Source organism: Carassius gibelio, chromosome A6, assembly GCF_023724105.1.
Source record: "Carassius gibelio isolate Cgi1373 ecotype wild population from Czech Republic chromosome A6, carGib1.2-hapl.c, whole genome shotgun sequence".
Taxonomy (NCBI): domain Eukaryota; kingdom Metazoa; phylum Chordata; class Actinopteri; order Cypriniformes; family Cyprinidae; genus Carassius; species Carassius gibelio.
In genome coordinates, this window is record NC_068376.1 from 17,462,550 (window position 1) to 17,482,699 (window position 20,150).

Here is a 20,150-nt window from a genome sequence, read left to right on the forward strand (position 1 = left end):
GCACTGAACACTCCTACAATACCACATATACACCTTTTTCATCTCTTTTGTGGTAAAAAATAAGAGGTTTTGGGGCCGTGTGAAAAAGCCTGCTGTTCGGCCTCCTCTCTAGCTCACTCTCTCTGAGTTTTTAATGTGCACAGAATGAGGAAGTTCTCTCTCTTGTGTTTGTGGCAGCTTCCTTTTTGCAGCTTTCGCCCTTCTAACAGGAAGAGCGAGAAGCAGCGAGCCTAGAGCCAGACAGAGCAGGAGCGGCTATCAGTTCTAACAACGCCATGAAACAAAACATGAGACTCTAAAGGTGGCCTCATGTGGATCTGCTCTTGAAAACTTGCCGGGGCCAAAATAACCTGGGTTACTTCAGACCGAGGAAGGGAGAAGTCTTTGGAAAGGATGTTTTCTCAACAGCCATGGTACCATGGCAATATCACTCGGTCTACAGCAGAGGACCTCCTCTCCAAAGCAGGCAAGGATGGGAGCTTCCTCCTGCGGGACAGCGAATCCATACAGGGAGCTTATGCCCTCTGTGTTCTGTGAGTATTGTTGCTGTTCATCTCAGGTGGAGGGGCACATATGCTGTCGCTAATATTATAGATTCAAGTTTTACATCTTTAAATGTGTTCTAGTAGGTATGCCGTTTAAATTTGCAGTGTGTTTTGGACGATTTGCATGAGATGACAATTGAGACAGTCATAAATGCATCGTATAAACATGCTCGGTTTTGCACCATTGGCCATGCAACCTTATTTGGATCATATATATAAAAAGCTTTTGAAATCACATATTTTACAAAAGGCTTCCTCCTTCCTACTTTGTGTGCATATCGTCAAGTTAATTACCAGGTAAAATGTTCTTTCATATAAACTCTTTCCAGAAAACTTTAAACGTGCAAGCCTTGCATTTCAGGTTCGGGTGAAGTGTGATTTGCAAATGTTTTTTTAAATCATGCAGTGAAAAAAGTTGGCGTTTAAGTCCAATGTGATTCCTTGTATATTGAAATATTAACAAACAGTGTTGACTGAGACTGAAGGAAGTTGTCAAGGGGTTTCCCATAATTGTTGCTTCTTTGCAAAATGGCTCTTTTCAATGTTTATGTTCAATTTGTGATTATGTATATAAGTGTGTGTATATATATATATATATATATATATATATATATATATATATATATACAGACACAAATTAATGTTCATTAATCATTCTTTTGCAGATACCAAAACTGTGTGTATACATACAGAATATTACCAAATGAGGACAAAAAACTATCAGTCCAGGTAAGAAATTCTCCATTTAGTACCTGGTCGAAGTAATTGACCTCTGGAATTTCCTGCAGTTGCTCTGCTTTCATACTCGCACAGACAGGTGTTTCATGTGCGCCGGAGGACTATTCTGAGTTGTGCACTGAGGCACTTCTGCTTGTGACGTCAAGTATTCGAAAGTTGCCCGAATGGTGCGTTTAGTTGTTTTAGTGAATATAAAGCTTTCATAGTCTGCCTGAAAACGTATTTGGACACTTTTGGAAGCATAACAAAACAGTTTAAATTGTGTAATTTCATTTATTAGCTACAAAATATCATATCATAAGATCTCATAAGAGATTTTATCAAATCTAACTTCACTTTTAATCCATTGTTCCACTCAATTTCACAAGTAAACCACCGGTGTGATTCATTACGTCTATGTTCTAATGAATTCTGACAACTCAAAAATGAACGACTGTGAATATATTGTTTATTAAATTATAAGGATATTGATTAGTTATTTGGAAGCTTCCTAAGTGAAATGTGCTGCTTTTTTGTTTTTGAAATCGCTATTTATCTTTATCTACAATTTACATTTATACTTTTTTTTCTTATTTGACTTAAGTGTTCAGTATTTATTTATTTCTTTGGTCAACCTATTTATTATTAGTGTATTTTAATTATTTGAATTTATCTACAACACCATTCATTTCCTGGTTGCACTAAAATAGTGAAAAAATAATAATGAAATAAAACCACGAGACAAATATAATCAACCCTCTGCTAATTATGTGCTGTTGTCATAGTCTGCTGGTCACCTGACAAAACACTGTCCATATTTGTGCCTAGTTGCATAGAACATCTGGCATCCTACAAGCCATTTACTATCTTGTGCTTGGTAATGAATGTGTGACCTTGTGACAGTTAGCTCTTCAGCTGCTGAAGACTCCCCGAGACCGTTGTGTAGGCGTCTTGTCTGTCAGGCTAGTATCTATTATGTCCACTGCATTAAAGCAAGCATTGGTGACAGTGCAGCTGCAAAACCAATGGTGGTTTTATTCGAACTGTTAAACATGTGACAAATGAAATAATGAAAGCAAAATGGGTGACCTTTGGGTGACTATAATTTGCATTGTTCTCTCTCAGCGTTACATTTCGAAGTAACCTGCACTCAAGGGACAGGGCTAAACCAAATCTGTAGGGTTGTACAATGCCCTTCAATGTCTTTCTACCACGGTTCTTCCTCTTTCTAGCCTGCGTTGCAGCAAGCCTCAGTTTTAAATTATCCATCAGCGTGGGTGTTAAGCAAGCCACAGGGTTCCTCTTACACTCTGCCTTGAATGGAAAGCTTTATATTGTGTCATATTATCGAATTAAATTTGATCAATTCGATTTAAATACACCATTTGTGCTGACCTTTAAACCATAGTACGAGAATGTGGGAGGTTTTTATGCTAAGTCTGCGCTTGTCGCCTGTTGTCAGTCGGACATCTTGTGATTGGCCATGCTAAGATGGATGACATGTTTAAATTATTTTGTGTGCAATGCTAAAAACGCTGCCATTTTCCCTAACATTTCTTCCCAGCCAAATGTATGAAGAGGGACTATAAGTTTTATTTTATGTCAGGGACATTTTGTTTTTTTAATAAGAAAGCTTTCTATTGATGTATGGTTTGTTAGGATATGAAAATATTTGGCCAAGATGCTAATATTTGAAAATCGGGAATCTGAGGGTGCAAAAAAATTAATAAAAAATAAAATAAAATATTGAAGGTATATATTTGCAGTAGGAAATTTACAAAATATCTTCAAGGAACATGATCTTTACTTAATGTCCTAATGTTTTTTGTCATGAAATAAAAAACTAAAATTTTGACCCATACTATTTATTGTTGGATATTGCTACAAATATAAATAAGAGATTTAAGACTGGTTGTGTGGCCCAGGGTCATAAATATGTCCTGAATTTTGATACTGTGTGATTTTCCACATCAAATACCAATTATTAGATCACTGTTTTTGGTAGTTGTTGTTACTTTGCATTAGTTTGTATATACTGTAATTGGGTCAAAACATTTGCTGAGCATTAAGACGTACTATAAGTCAAATTAGGTGTTTAAGAGATTATATTCCAAAGTCCTTTGAAAACAGTGGCTTATGAAACCTACTCAGCTCCAACCGAGCACCTTTTGTAAGAGAAACCATGCAAAATGCAGAAATGCAATGTACTGCTATTTGTTTTTGACAATGGAGGAGAGGTAGAAAGTCACTGGAAGTATTACTGGGGTTGTTGTGCATGTTTAAGCGATTGAGGATTTTGTAAAAGGCCATGAATCTCGTACATCTTGTACAGTCTTCAGAATAGCAGATCTTTCTTGTTCATCTTGTTGCAGGCTTCAGAGGGAGTGCCAATTCGGTTCTTCTCTCTGCTGCCAGACCTAGTGGAGGCATATTATAAGGAGAACATGGGTCTGGTCACACACCTTCAGTATGCTGTGCAGAAAGAGGAGGAGCCAGAGGAAGAGCCAGGTAAGTCAATCACAATAAGCTTTCACCATAGGTTCATGTCCGTGTTTTGAATTTTCCATTATTTTTTTTATTATAAATGATTTAATTTTATTTTTCTTAGAAATTATTATTACAGACAATATTATTAGCATAACAATTTGAGTGAAAAGTTTGATGAAAGAATTAAATCATTTTTTTAATTTTTTTTATTTATCAGAATTAGTTTTTGACCCCATTCTACATTTGGTTACTATTTCCCAGTAAATGTAAGCTTTGAATTGAAATGGTCATTCAAGGACAATATTTGGTCAAATCTCCATTTCCACAGAGCCATTTAGTTTGCCGCCTCAGTTGCCACCCAGGAATATCACATGTAATGAATGTAAAGACGGCCATAGTGACTCGTCCAGAGGAACCGATAGGGGAACAGAGCTTGCCCGCCCTTCCATCTCAGACACCTATGTCCAGCGTTTGCAGCAAATCGACATATCAAAGTAAAATGAGATTGATCTTTATTCAGTACAATCCCTTGTTAAACACACTATGATTGAATGACTGTCAATTTAGAGTCACTGTAGTGAGTACCGTACTTTTGTTGTGGCGTGCTAATGATTTTGATGTCTATATCCAGTTTACCAGAGGACCATCAGAAGTCCATCCAGGAATATTTCCGCTCATCTCTTTGTCTAGATGCAGAGCAGGTGCATAATGGCAACCCGACTCTTCCCCACTTTAAAAAGCTCACACAAAGTATCTGCAAAAACCTAAACAGGTACAAAAAACCCTGAAAAATATACAGTGCGAATCCTGGATAGCTTCATGAATTTTATCCAATGTGCATTTAATTGATTTTCCTACTTTTCTGTAGTGAAATTGCCCGCACACTTCCGAGTCTTGAGGTACTGCAGAAAGTTTTGGATCAACCGTTGTCTCCTGGAGTGGGGAGGTTAAGGAGTCAGGTCAGTAAGAATGAATCAAACCAGGACATTTCATTCCGGATTTCAAATGTCCAACCTCCCGAGGTGACAGTAGATGCTTGTAAGTCTCTGTGTAAAAATATTAAGAATTTACGGAACAAAAAAAATAAAATAACTGGATGTAAGAAAATACAATTTATTTGATATAAAACAAGTACATCTGTGATTTAATGAACAACTTTGTGTATGTGTGTGTGTGTGTGTGTGTGCGTGTGTGTGTGTGCGTGTGAGTGAGTGAGTGAGTGAGTGAGTGAAAACTCTCCTTGGTAGTGGGATAGCTTGTAACGACAATTTGCAATTGACCTTTTACAGATTTATACAGTTTAGGGGTAAATGGTAGATTTCAAAATATGTTCTGTGCGTAGCTGATAAATATTTGAATATTACATCCAGGTTTGAGTAATAAACCCCTAACACACTGCCATTTCCCCTGCATACAATAAGTAAAGAAATAATGCAATGAGAAAAAAAAAAAAACAATCATATTTAGTTTGTTATATTGAGTATTATTATTTTTCCCCTCCTAAAATATGTTTGTTTTACTTCTTTTTCAGCTTTCTGGAGATTCAACTCAGTCTGTGGCTTTCAAACTGGAACAACTGACTAAGCTTATATATTCAATAGAAGACAAGGTGTCGTTGTTCTTTGTTTATGGATCACAACATGACAATCTAATATATAGAAATGAAATTCCTATTGAAAACTTTATTGTAGACTAACATCAACTCTTATTTACAGACCAAGAGTGCTGTGTTTGATTCTGTGGGATATGATGGAGGACACAGAAAGTCACTTATTCCTCCTGTGACATTCGAAGTAGGAAAATCCATTCAGCAATACATAAAATATATAAAGGATTTATTTGCTTAGTAGATTAATATAAGCATATGCAAGAATGTATATATAGAGAGAGAGAGAGCACTTTGATCACTGTACATATTCAAAGTGAAAGTCATAAACTGTTACTCCTTCCTGCTCCTCGTAATGATGTCATCATAACGAAAGCATTGACGTTTTCACTGCTACTGCTGTGCTCTCCAAAACCACATGCAAATTAGAAAAAGTCTAGTTTGCCTATGTACTAGATAAACGATGACGTTTGTGTTGGTTGCCTCTGCACACAGTCATCTCAGAGAACCTTTGTAACACTTTTTTTGGGTACAGCACAACAAAAATGCTGCACTCCGTTTTACTGATGTGTTTTGTTGTCCTTTTCTGTGCTAACAGGTAAAATGCGACTCCCTTGGTATTTCAAACAAAATGTACCTCAAAGTAGATGTGGAAGGAGGGAAGGTTTACTTCAAGAAGTCCAAAGATGGACCTGAGGATAAATATTATGTGCACAATAAAAGTACGCTGAACCATTCCATCACTAATATAACCACACACACAAATGAAATTAGTGACAGTGTTTTAATATTAATAAGTCAGCAGGCCTTTAAGGAAAAATTAAGGGAAACTATGGCTTCAAGTCAAATATAAAGTTTAGTAATGGTCGTTACACGTATTATTTAAAGGGGTCATATGACGTTGCTAAAAAGATTATAATTGTTGTAATGCAATGTGTTTGTGGTTTAAAGTTCAAAAAACACATTATTTTTCAACGTACTGTACATAACCGTACGTGTCCCGCCTTTCTGTGTAAATTTTGACAAAGCTCATCATTCTGAAAAGCGAGGTGTGCTCTAACTGGCCAGCCTCATGATTGGCCGAAAGTCTCAGGTGTTTGATGGAAATGTTACGCCCCTTAACACTGTGATGGCATCTCCCAGCACGATGAGACAAAACCAATAAAACCCATTACAACGAGGAATTTGTTGCATCCAGTGGGGATATTATTACTGATTATAATGACTTATACTGTGTTTTTAGGCATTGCATTTCATATCGCGCTGCGTAAACATAAAACCATTTCTGCATTTGTGATCAGAGAAACAACAAGCGCTACTCTACACTGCTCAAAACTTGCGTTTGAATCATCAGTGGCAAATACTTTACATATAAAAACTTACTTCTGGAACAGTGCTGTAAATACAGCTTAACCACTGATTTCTATTTGTGTCCTCTTTTGGAAGGCCAAACAAAGCTTTGCTTTCACCACGAAACACGCAGAGTCTCCACAACATGGCATTAGCAGCAACAGCCAGAATAAAAGTTACGCCTTCTTTCTCTGCGTGAATATTTGGGCGGTGTTATGCAAATCTTCCCACACAGTGATGTAGACATGTGGGGGCGTGTAAGAACGAGACGTTTTAGGAGGGCGTGGTTGACTTTGAACTTTTAGAAAAAATATCTCTTTGGATTTGAAACTTTAGTCTTTGCAATTTTACAGATCTTCTTTATGCACCAAGAGCTTGTAACACACCAAAGAGAAAGGAAATCTTGAAATCACATCATATGACCCCTTTAAACACAGAATTCTTTGATGGACCAATCAATTCCAAGTAATTCCTTGGAGCTGTGTAGCCAAAATTTGTGAAAGCACACATTAAGCAATAAATAATGGGAACATGCCGAATTCTTAATTTTCAGTCTTGCAGTTGGTGAAGTCACAGAAGATGCATAACAGACTAGCATTGGTGGTAGAGACAGAGAAGGAAAAAACTCAGCGCAAAGACTTTGTCTTTGATGACACAAAGGTAAAAATCCCACTGCTAATATGACAATTGTTACAATAGGGATGACAGGTTTTCACGTGGAAGTTTTTTAGAGAGCCATGATATATCCGTTCCATGTTTTGCATATGTTTTTAATGTGTCCTTGTGTGTAACTGTGTATCTCCAAATACATTTTTAGAAAAGAGAAGGCTTCTGCCAGCTTCTACAGCAGATGAAGAACAAGCACTCAGGGAAACCTGAGCCGGATATGATCACCATCTTTGTTGGCACCTGGAACATGGGTAAGATGCATTCAGCCTTACCTTTTAAATTTAGTCATTCCAACAAAGCTTCTCAAATATTCCTTTTTTTCCGTTTTTGGAGCTGAAGCACAATTATTTTTTTTTTTTTTTTTTTTTGAAAAAGTGTTGTTACACTTTTTTTTTTTTTTTATCTCACTAGCCTATCCTTGTGAAAAAGAACAACACTTCAGCAGGTTTTTAAAAAGAGTGTTACTTAAATAATACACTAAAATGATATATTCAAATGTAAACTAAATGTAATATTTTTAGACACTTAATTGCATTTTATTTACAAATAAACAAAATGTATTATAGTTGAAATGTATTAAATGCAATGAGCTTAATGCATTTTTGACCCCCTTAAGCATATAGAATTACTACTGAATGTACTAAAAAGCATTTATGGTAAACAAAAATACAGTTTAATTGTGTTCATTTCTATGTTATATCATGCATTTAAATATTTGTAGCTATATAGCTGCAAGTTAGAACATTTAAAATATTATCACCTATAAGGTAATATCAAAAAACTATAAATAATAAATTTATAATAGAATACTTTACACATGCTTAAGTGTGTGTCAACACTTCAAATAAGTCTACTTCTTTAAAGCATGACAAAAGAATTTCATCATGATGATGATGCTGATGACTTTTAATTTGATGCTATAAATATAGACTATTTAAAAATGTAAATAAGGGTGTTACATAACTAACTCTCTAAAGTACACTTAGGTCGGCTTTTATTTCATTAATATTGTATTATCTGCAAATACGGTTATGTATATACTTTTAAGATTTCAAGCACACTACTAATAAAGTACAGGCCTTGTTTCTTCCTCTTATGTTCGAGTACCGACATTTGTATGGTATAAAATTTGAAGTTTACAGTAACTAGAGATGAAGTGAAATGTGAACTGAAGTGAAGTTAACTGTCCAATCAGGAAATGCGAATCCACCACCAAACATCACTTCCTGGTTCCAGTCAAAGGGTCAGGGAAAAACCCGCGATGACACAGCCAGTCAAATCCCACACGATATCTATGTGATTGGGACACAGGAGGACCCATTGGGAGAGAAGGAGTGGATTGAAACAGTTAGGGGAGCCCTTAGGGATATAACCAACATTAGCTTCAAACAAGTAAGTGGCACAAAACCCCACAGGAAGGCTTCAGGTGCCTTATGTTGTTTGCGTACTACTGCACCGCAGACCATTCTTTGTCCTCTGTGGAGAAATGACATGTATGTTATGACACTTGACAAAATGTTTGAATGTGTCGAATGACCTAGCATATAAGCTGTGTGTGGTTTTTGACAGATAGCCACTCAGACACTGTGGAGCATAAGGATTGTGGTTCTAGCCAAGCCGGAACATGAGAACCGCTTCTCTCATGTCTTCTGTGACAGTGTTAAGACTGGCATAGCTAATGCTTTGGGTTTGTTTAAACCTCTTTTTCCTTTTTCAAAATCATTAGCAATTGTAAAGCTAGCCATTTACCACTCTTCCTTGTACATTGAAAGCTGATTGTGTGTGTGTGTGTGTTTAAAGGGAATAAAGGAGCAGTGGGGGTGTCTTTTATGTTTAATAGAACCTCCTTTGGGTTTGTCAACAGTCACCTGACCTCAGGAAGCGAAAAGAAACTGAGGTAAGCCACAACCCAAAATCCTGTTATTTTGACAAATGAGACATTGGCAATATAGGTTAATACACAAGAATGATAAATTATTAAGAACTTATTACTGTACCCTTTCTAGACGGAACCAGAACTATGTTAGTATTCTGCGTTTTCTGAATTTGGGAGATAAGAAACTTAATCCTTTTGACATCACACATCGCTTCACACACCTCTTCTGGTTGGGGGATCTGAATTATAGGGTTGACTTACCATCACAGGTAGGTTTAAATGAGTGTGCATAAGCATGTACTCAAACATGCCCCCCCCCCCCCCCAAATATACTCAAACATTGCATGTTTTAAAAATGTTGCATGTTTTTTATTTTTGTATAAGTCAAATAGATTGCAAAGAACTCTTTTTAACTAATTATTTAATGCATGTCAAATGCAAACACAAGAAAAATAATCTGGTCATAAAAAAATATATAAAGCTGACATGTCTTGTAGTGTTTACCAGTTCTTTTATAGTTATCATGTTTCCTTATGTATGAATTGACAGAATACTTGTGCTTTTACTAATTCTTTTTTCACACTTCAGGACCATTTATAATGGTCTAGTGGAAATACTTTTATATATTACAACTTAGAAATAAAATTCCACTGCAATTCATTCTAAACCATATGAACAAGTTCCTTAGCATAGTGCTTTAGAATAAAGAAAAGAAAGTAGTCCCACAAAAATAGACGAATCTCTGCCATAAGCTTGCAAATCATATTTTAATACAATGTTTCTAAACGTTATGCATCAGTTACCCACATTGATACTTTGAGGCTTAAACTGCCTTTGTGGTTTGGAAAGCGAACTTCTATTCAGAGCAGGCAGTTCCTCTATTAAGACCAGAGCTGGCACGTACAGCAGCTCCTGACGTCAACTGACAGGAAGAGACAGAACTTTTGCATAGTTGTTTGCTTCTTGCAGGAAGCTGAGAACATTGTAATGAAGATCAAACTGCAGCAGTATCAGGACCTCCTGGCCAGAGATCAGCTGAACATAGAGAAGGAGGACGAGAAGGTCTTCTTAGACTACGGTGAGAGCATATGTGCATAATGGACCTGTTCATTTTCATTGCCAGAGATCCACAGTGTTTACACTTCCACCTATGAATGGCTCACTTATAGTTTCTCTACAAAGATGGGATGGAATAGGAGAGTATTTTAAGTATTTCAGTACCCAAAAAATATCACAAACGTTAACAGAACCATATTTTGAAGTTTAGGACCTTATGCTGTTAGCTGGAGGTTTAATAACTTTAATCCAAACCAGGCTTTGAGGATTTCTTATGTTAGTTTGTATTATCATTAACCACACTACCTAAGATCAAACTACAATATAGGTTTTTATCAACAAAATTCAGAAGGAACATACATTAGTTTGAGGTTGGTATTTTTTATTTTTTTTTAAAGGGTACAAAACATACACAGTTTCACCTAATCTCATGTTAATCTTGAGTACCTATAGAGTAGCACTGCATCCTTCATATATCCGAAAAAGTCTTTAGTTTTATCACGTTTATAAAAGAAAAATACAGTTTTACATACAAATACGGAGCTCCTGGAGGCGTGCGTTGGGTGGAGCTATAATACTAGTTGTTTCCATTAACATATATTCACTTATGTGCTGATTTCCAACAAAAGACAGAAATCTGATGCAATTGTACTTACATGAATGGAGTCTCCATGTTTTAATAGCAAACGATGTGCAAATCCAGCGTCGACCTGGGCCTTGTTTATGAAACTTTTGTCACTGAAATGACCAGAACACACAAAGCACTTGATACACTCCGTTGCTGTCCCGGAAAAACAACCTGCATCAACTGTTCATGTAAAGCTTGGTTCTTGGTGAAGCTGAACATGGAAAACTTTCCCTCACATCCAAAAACGCAGTTATTTGGAGACATTCTTGAACAAATCCTATGCAGTGCTGCCGATGATCTCCCGAGGAAGAGCGCTGATGTGTCTCGCTCTACTCTGGTGAACGTGTGCACGGCTGCGCTTTTCCGGGAGAAATGCTCATATTAGGAGTTCCGCTCTCGTCTATGTCATTAGATCCACGATCTAAAAAAACCCAGCTGAAACTGGTACCAACCCGAAAGTAAGATTTTCAGCACAGAAATTCTCTGTCATTCTTCTAAATTATTTTTTAAAACTTTGGCCATGTTTAGCATGAGAATCCATCTCTTTAACAAGTCAAGTCACCTTTATTTATATAGCGCTTAAAACAAAATACATTGCGTCAAAGCAACTGAACAACATTCATTAGGCAAACAGTGTGTCAATAATGCAAAATGACAATTAAAGGCAGTTCATCATTGAATTCAGTGATGTCATCTCTGTTCAGTTTAAATAGTGTCTGTGCATTCATTTGCAATCAAGTCAACGATGTCGCTGTAGATGAAGTGACCCCAACTAAGCAAGCCAGAGGTGACAGCAGCAAGGAACCAAAACTCCATCGGTGACAGAATGGAGAAAAAACCTTGGGAGAAACCAGGATCAGTTGGGGGGCCATTTCTCCTCTGACCAGACGAAACCAGCAATTCAATTCCAGGCTGCAGCAAAGTCAGATTGTGCAGAAGAATCATCTGTTTCCTGTGGTCTTGTCGTGGTGGTCTTCTGAGACCAGGTCTTTACAGGGGATCTGTATCTGGGGCTCTAGTTGTCATGGTCTCCGCTGTCTTTCAGGGCTGTAGAGGTCCTTTCTAGGTGTTTTGGATTTGGATATTAAAAGCATATTAGTACGTTAAATCTAAGCCACGTTAAAGAGATGGGTCTTTAATCTAGATTTAAACTGCAAGAGTGTGTCTGCCTCCCGAACAATGTTAGGTAGGTTATTCCAGAGTTTCGGCGCCAAATATGAAAAGGATCTGCCGCCCGCAGTTGATTTTGTTATTCTAGGTATTATCAAATTGCATGAGTTTTGAGAAAGTAGCGGACGTGGAGGATTATAATGTAACAGAAGCTCATTCAAATACTGAGGTGCTAAACCATTCAGGGCTTTATAAGTAATAAGCAATATTTTAAAATCTATATGATGTTTGATAGGGAGCCAGTGCAGTGTTGACAGGACCGGGCTAATATGGTCATACTTCCTGGTTCTAGTAAGAACTCTTGCTGCTGTTTTTTGGACTAGCTGTAGTTTATTTACTAAGCGTGAAGAACAACCACCCAATAAAGCATTACATTAATCTAACCTTGAGGTCATAAATGCATGGATTAAAATTTCTGCATTTGACATTGAGAGCATAGGCCATAATTTAGATATATTTTTTAGATGGAAAAATGCAGTTTTAGAAAAGCTATAAATGTGGCTTTCGAAGGAAAGATTGCTATCAAATAGCACACATAGGTTCCTTACTGATACCGACTATGCATTCCATTATTTTTTCAAATTGGTATGTTTCGCCAGGGCCGCGAAGAAATATAGAGCTGAGTATCATCAGCATAACAGTGAAAGCTAACACCATGTTTCCTGATGATATCTCCCAAGGGTAACATATAAAGCCTGAAGAGTAGCGGCCCTAGTACTGAGCCTTGAGGTACTCCATACTGTACTTGTGATCGATATGATAACTATACCTCTTTATTCACTGCTACGAATTGATGGCGATCATATAAATATGATTTAAACCATGCTAATTCATTTCCATTAATGCCAACAAAGTGTTCAAGTCTATGCAAAAGAATGTTGTGATCAATAGTGTCAAACACAGCACTAAGATCCAGTAACACTAATAGAGATAAAACCACGATCAGATGATAAGAGCAGGTCATTTGTAACTCTAAGGAGAGCAGTCTCAGTACTATGATACGGTCTAAATCCTGACTGGAAATCCTCACAGATACCAAGGAATATAATTGTGAGGATACTAACTTTTCTAGTATCTTGGACAGAAAAGGGAGATTCAAAATCGGCCAATAATTAACTAGTTTCTATGGGGTCAAGTCGTGTGGTTTTTTTTTTTTAATAACTGCCAGTTTTAAGGATTTGGGGATCCAAATGCATATACATATCCTAATGACAATAAGGAATTAATAATAGTCAGAAGAGGATCTATGGCTTCTGGAGGCAACTCTGAATACATGAAATACCTTTGTACCCCCCCTGTAATGTTTATGAAAGAAGTCCCTTATGCACATAAAGACTGCATTTATTTAATCAAAAATACTGTAAAAACAGTAATATTGAGGAATACTATTACCATATAAAATATATTTTTTTTGTATTATAAAATGCTATTTATTTATATAATCGCAAAACTGAATTTTCTGCAGCCATTACTCCAATCTTCAGTTTTACATGATCCTTCAGGGTTCATTCTAATATGCTGATTTGGTGCAAGAAATATTCATTGTTATTTTTATTATACATTTAGAAAACAGTTGTGCAGCTTTATATTTTTTGTGGAAACAATACATTTTTTCAGGATTATTTTTTTGAATAAAAAAGTGCAAAAGATCTTTTGTAACATTAAAATTGTCAGAATAAAAGTATTAATTTATTTGCCAAAAAAATAATTGCACCCATTTTTCTATTCCTCATGTTTTTACACTCAAGATCACTTACCATCATTTTTAATCCATTTTTTATTTTACAGTGGAGGAGGAGATAACATTTGCCCCTACTTATCGTTTCGAGAGAGACACACGGGAGAGATATGCCTACACTAAAGCCAAAGCCACAGGGGTACAGTGTGAAAGCCATGATACAATTATAAAATAGAAATTTGTATTTGTCTCATTTAATGATGAAAATTCTGTTTACATAAATATTTGATCAGACAAAGTACAACTTGCCTTCATGGTGTGATCGTGTGCTTCGCAAGTCATACCCTATAGCGCATGTGGTTTGCAACTCATATGGTTAGTTCATTTAATATAAAATCCAAGTTCCAGTAAACTATCAATGCAGATAAAAACGTCATTACATTAACCAACAATACTCTTTCAAATTTCAGGATGCACCAATGACATCATGACCAGTGACCATTCCCCTGTATTTGCCACATTTGACGTTGGTGTGACTTCTCAGTTTGTCTCCAAAAATGGTATGATCTTGTAAACATGACAGGAATCCTCCCTTAATACATGTAACTGTTACATCCTCCCAGCTTATGCATTTTTTTTGCTCTTTACAGATCTCTCAAAGGATGCACAGGGTGCTATAAAAATCATGAATTGCGTGGCTGTTCTTCTGACTAAATCAAAGACCAAGTTCTTCATTGAGTATCACTCAAGCTGCTTGGAGAGTGAGGAGCTATATTTGTTATTCTTTCAATCATTATATCATAAATGATCACAAATCATTTAAACCCTCCACCTTGTTCTTTGTAAGATCACATGAGCTACTGTAAAAAGATAACAGTGAAGTTAATACTTCCAATTCATTTTCTAGAATTTGTGAAAAGTCCTGAAGGAGAAAACCAAGAGAACACGGAGGGCTCGATAAAAGTACGATTTAGCGGACAAGTTGAGGTAATATTTTATTTATTAAAACATTATACATGTTAAAGCTCAGCCACCATGTTTACATTGTGTTTTGTGAAATCGCTTTGCAGCTCACGCCCATCATTGCAGACCCAGAATACCTCCTTGAACAGCACATTCTCATCTGCATTAAATCTACGGATTGTGATGAGTCATATGGTATGTTGACCTAAAACGTGTGAACTCACAGTTGAGCTGGCGTGGTAGCTCTCATTATTGCTCATTGACCACTTTGCAAGCGCATCATTTTCTGAATATGGTTCATATTCTGTTAAATAGTGATGAGTAGTCGAGGTTAATGCAGAAAAGAACCATTGTTTTTGACTGCATCTAAAATCATTTACTTGATTACTCATTCTCCAATGGTGCATGGCAATTGATTGCACTAGGCTGTATCACTAGCAATGAACAAAATGAATGATGTATGTAATATCTTAAACAATCCCGTCCGAGCAGTTTTTTGCACCTAAATCAAGAGAAATAATGAAATATGAATACTATTCAACCAAGGTTATTACTTGTGACTTTTACCTCTGTAAAATGATTAGGTATTAGCAACATCTATTTAGCGATGTTGCAGGTAGGTAGCATTTAGTGTAAAATAATGATTGCAATTTTGTATTATATTTCTGATGCTGTTTTGATGCAAAATAAATGGAGTTGAGAAGCCGATTGAATCGACTCCTATGATGGGAATAAGGAATTGGAGTCGACTCTGAAAACCTGGAATCGAACACCCTTAGTTTAGAAATGTTTTAGGGAAACTGTATTTATATGCACCACAACTACAGGAATATTCCTGTAAACATGGCATCCTAATATTCCAAATAAAGTGAATTAATGTTGAATGTTCAGTCAAGGCAAATATTGATCAGTTACCATGAGTATTCCGAATAATCTGTAAACTTGACTCAAAATTCTGATTAATGCTTCAGTATTACGCCATTTGTCATATTCGGATTCCAAGAAACTGGAATATTGACTTAATCTTAATAGCATGTGTGTTCATGATGCTTACATAATTTGCAATAAGACAATGTTCTGATTAGTATTGGAATATTCCTATGCATGTACACAACTACGCTGTGCTCTGCCTGTAGGTGAGGGTTGTGTGGCTCTGCGTTCTGCTGAAAGCTCTTACACTGAGTTCTGTATCAAACTCACACATCATGGTGAGCGCACAGGTCTGCTAACAGGTGGCATACAGCTTCCCAAATCAGATGGAAAACAGACAGAGAAGCTGTATGGTGAGTTCACAATTTGTTTCTGGACAGCAGTGCCAGTTCAGAAATGTGCTGTAAAGCTTTCAGTGTCGAGGCCATGTTCTTTTCCTCAAAGTTGTTTCTTTATTCCAGATTTCATTAAAGTTGGAGATGACCCAGGAGCTGGTAAAGGCAAATCAGGAGATAATTCCAAAATGTAAAATATTTAATCTTCCCTCTTTGCTGTTCACATTTCTTCATTTATCAGATGCTTCTATCCAAAATGTTCTTTTGTTATTTTATTACTTTTTAAATCAGTTAAATGTTATATTTACTTATTTACTTTGACATTCTTCACAAAAATTAGATTTTCTTATGTTTATACAAAAAAAAAATATTAATAATAAATTCACACATTCTTTAATAACAGATCTTCAGTCCTCCCCACTGACATTAGTAACCCCAGTTATATGGGAGTAGGCTACAAGAGCAATAACCAGGCAGACAGGGGCCCCAGCAACATTATATCCCCAAGAACAGGGCCATCATCTGGGCATTCAACAAAGGACATGACGCATGGGAATATCTCCCCAAAAAAGACTAGTTACGACCATGCTACACCCAGCCCAACTACAAAGACATCAAACCCTGTGTAAGTATCCACATTATGTTTGATGTAAGAGCAGGTACAGACCTTTGCAACTTGAATGTGCCAGGGGCCTCCGGTGTTCTTCACTTCCAGTTATTTTTTGTGATACAAAACAGCTTGTTATGCTGCTTATTAGTGCGAACTAGTATTTCATATTATATTATTTGACTGTATCATCTTAAATGTAAACACTAGTTTGTAGAAGAAATTATTTTAGAGTTTATTGCACTGTTATACTCGTTGTCATTAACCTACTGAAGTTAATGGAAATCTGACATTAGAAAAAAATTGCTTAATTTACAAAATAAGGTGGAAATATAGACATATTGTTATCTCCTTTACTTCATCAATAAACGTTTTTTAATTAAGTCAAATATAATGAAGGTTATCTGCCCATATTAGAGATTTTTTTATTTATCAGTATCAGTTGATATTAGATATTTCATGCTCATTTGCTTTTTTTTTTTTTGTTTGTTTGTTTTTGTTTTGTTTTTTGCATTTAGACTATCTTTGCCACTATGTAACATGAACTTGGTCAATAATAACACTATAAAATTGAATCTTTGGCATAACTCAAAATTAATTATTTTTCATGTTGTATATTATAATGTTGTGATGCCTAAATTCGCTTGTAGCATTTAAAACAATTTACTTTAGTTTTAAGTGTTTACACTTTTAATTTCTTTATACAAAGTAGTATAGAACTTTAAGATCTACCTTTGAATAGTTGTCAGAAAAAAAAAACTAATGGTATAAGCCACAATAATAATAATGCATCCCTAATATATTTGATGCATTTAAACTAATGTTTATACAATTTTCTGTTTGTTTGAATTTTGCTTTGTTATTGATAACAATTAAAATATTATTTCTTATGACAAAAAAAAAAAAAAAGTGTAGGCCTACAAATCAACACTGCTTGTTATAAGAACAACTGACAGTTTGCATTTCTTAAAGCGTTTCTATACTAATCTACTAGATTCAATTTTGCGTGGTTATTTTTGCTTTAGATGTGAGGATGGGCAGACTCCAGAGATGTTTGACAATCCACTTTATGGCTCAATGAGTGCATCACGAGGAAGTAAAGACCATCTCCCTCCTCCAGATGCTCACTTCGCCTTTTCCAAAACAGACCTTGATGCTGACCGTCACCCCCCTGTTCCGACCCCTCGCATCCGCTCTTTCACCTGTTCAGAAACCAAACCCCAGCCATCATCAGCCACAAACACCACAAACAGTGGTTTACAACCCCAGAACATCACCAAGAAGCCAGTGGTGCCTTCTCGCTCTGAAGGGGGCATGATTGGGCCTAATAGACCTCCAGTGCCTATGAAGTCCCGTCCCGGTCAGCCACAAGAGCTTCAGCCAAAGCCCAGAGACTACAGGGACAGTTCTGAGCTCCCAGCCAAGTTTCGGCTACAAACCAGACCAGGCCAACCAAAAGATGGTATGATAACTATTGTTTGTTCTCCGCATTCCTTCTTTGTCGAAAACACTAGATCGGGCATGAAGATATTATAAGCTTAAGATCATGATTTTCAATGTGTGATATGAATAGCGCTATGTAAAGTTGTCTGAATATTTAACATTTATTGAAATATCGCAATGTCTGTCCTCAGGGCATAATGAGACGCCACAACTGAAGATGGGTCGGCCTTTAAAATGATTTCCTATCAGCTATCAACGTTGGTGTGAGCTTCATATCTGATACTTGAGACTCTGTAGTACTGGGCATAAGAATAAGTGTATAAAAAAATAGCAATAAAAAAACATGGATATTGATTTTTAAATGATGAATGTTTCACAGTTTGAATGTCACTGCATATAGTAACACAGAGAGCAATCATTTCTATTAGTCTCTGTTTAAACAATTTATTTTGCTTGAAATATTTTTATTAAAGGTAGAAGAGTGAAAAGTTGTAATCTTATAATAAAATCAAGTGTTGTACAGTCATTGAATTGTTCTTCTTCTTCTTCGTAAAATGCTTTTTATCAGTCAGTTTTACTGATATGTGTAATATATATATATATATATATATATATAATATATGTATATATAATATATATATATGTATGTATGTGTGTGTGTGTGTGTGTGTGTGTGTGTTTGGCCTATGGTATACATATATATATACCAGCGGAACACTATATATTTTCAGCACATTTTTCAGTTGCTAATACACTGCTTTCAAAACTGATAAAAGCACGTTCAAATCAGACAATGACAAACTCTGGCCATTTCTGTAGATATTCTATGGAAACAAAAAATCTTTGCAGAATCATTTACTCACTGATTCTTGAGAAGTGGGACAAACAGGAAGCAAAATTGAAAAAAATAAAACCTTGTACACAGTCACATGAAACTACATTTATGCATCTTGTATGTGCTAAGCTACAGAGCTATGCTTTATTCAAACTCCCTTTTCTCTTTTTTTTTTATCAAAATGTGCTTTTTTACCTTGGACTGTGCAATGTAACTTCAGCTTTTTCTTTAACAGCAGTCAATATGTTTTTAACATTTCGAAACACATTCTCATGTTAGCAGACAGATTACACTTTCACATGTGACTAACAATTCAATACAAATATAAAATATCATTATTAAATATTAAAATATTCAACTGACAGAGGTGACAGAACTGACGGTGGTGAAGAAAACCTGAACTGGTAGTCATTTTAACTGTTCAATTCAATTCGATTGATTGAATCAGTCAATTACTACATTAAAACAAACACAAAAAACTGTATGTTATATTGTTTTTAAAGCTTTTATTCAAGAGTCACATTTAAGTATTTCGATATATCATTGGAACACAAAATCTTATGGTTTTGACATCTGACTGTGTTGACAACTATGGCATTTCCTTCATAAAACAAATGTAGTTCATCTAGTCACCATTTAGTTTTTTTTCTGTTGATGCTAGATGCTAACAGAACCTGATTCAGGAGAATAAAATTATCTAAATATTTCTAATTATTTGTTGTTTGTGACACTGGAAATATTAACATTAGGATTTAAAATGTTCTAAAACTATAAAACTGACCAGAGCCTGTCTGACACTGATGTACTCTGACTGAGGTGAACTGTGGAAAGGTGGTCCTTTGGAGTGACAGCTGCCCCTGATATTCCCTGAGCTTATTACATCTTAATAAATGTCTGACGGTGTTATCAAAAAGTGGGGACACAACTTTGACACCTAATGAAACACGAATGTGTCGCTGAAAAAAACAACCTTTTATTGATAAGAGATATTTATTAAGTGTTTCTTTTGATAAAACAAGCTCTTTTTCCTCATCATCATCAAACAATTTTTTTTTTTTAATAATTTTTATAACATATGAATAACTGAACCCTTCTCTGTGGACACAATGTTTTAGATGAAGTGAAAAGACAATAAGTATCATAGATTTCACATAATAATGATAAATTGAATTAAAGGGAATGGTTGTGTTAAACACATTCTATTATTTATCCCCCATAACATTTGCAAAAAAAAACTAAATGAAGAGCACAAATT

General features: G+C 35.8%; 1 protein-coding gene across 1 annotated transcript; it reads left to right on the forward strand.

Annotated features, from left to right (window-relative positions):
- The first annotated feature begins 175 nt into the window (after positions 1-175).
- LOC128015564 (phosphatidylinositol 3,4,5-trisphosphate 5-phosphatase 1) lies at positions 176-18,586 on the forward strand. Its single transcript, XM_052599480.1, has 27 exons — positions 176-533; positions 1,211-1,274; positions 3,635-3,770; positions 4,078-4,243; positions 4,381-4,521; positions 4,618-4,708; positions 5,281-5,358; positions 5,465-5,542; positions 5,954-6,077; positions 7,259-7,365; positions 7,523-7,625; positions 8,570-8,766; positions 8,944-9,061; positions 9,175-9,271; positions 9,381-9,519; positions 10,220-10,328; positions 13,893-13,981; positions 14,076-14,157; positions 14,253-14,342; positions 14,433-14,543; positions 14,690-14,769; positions 14,853-14,940; positions 15,882-16,028; positions 16,137-16,200; positions 16,414-16,635; positions 17,643-18,079; positions 18,252-18,586. The coding sequence occupies exons 1-27, from the start codon at positions 394-396 to the stop codon at positions 18,296-18,298; spliced, it is 3,345 nt and encodes a 1,114-aa protein (XP_052455440.1). The 5' UTR covers positions 176-393; the 3' UTR covers positions 18,299-18,586.
- Positions 18,587-20,150: the final 1,564 nt, after the last annotated feature.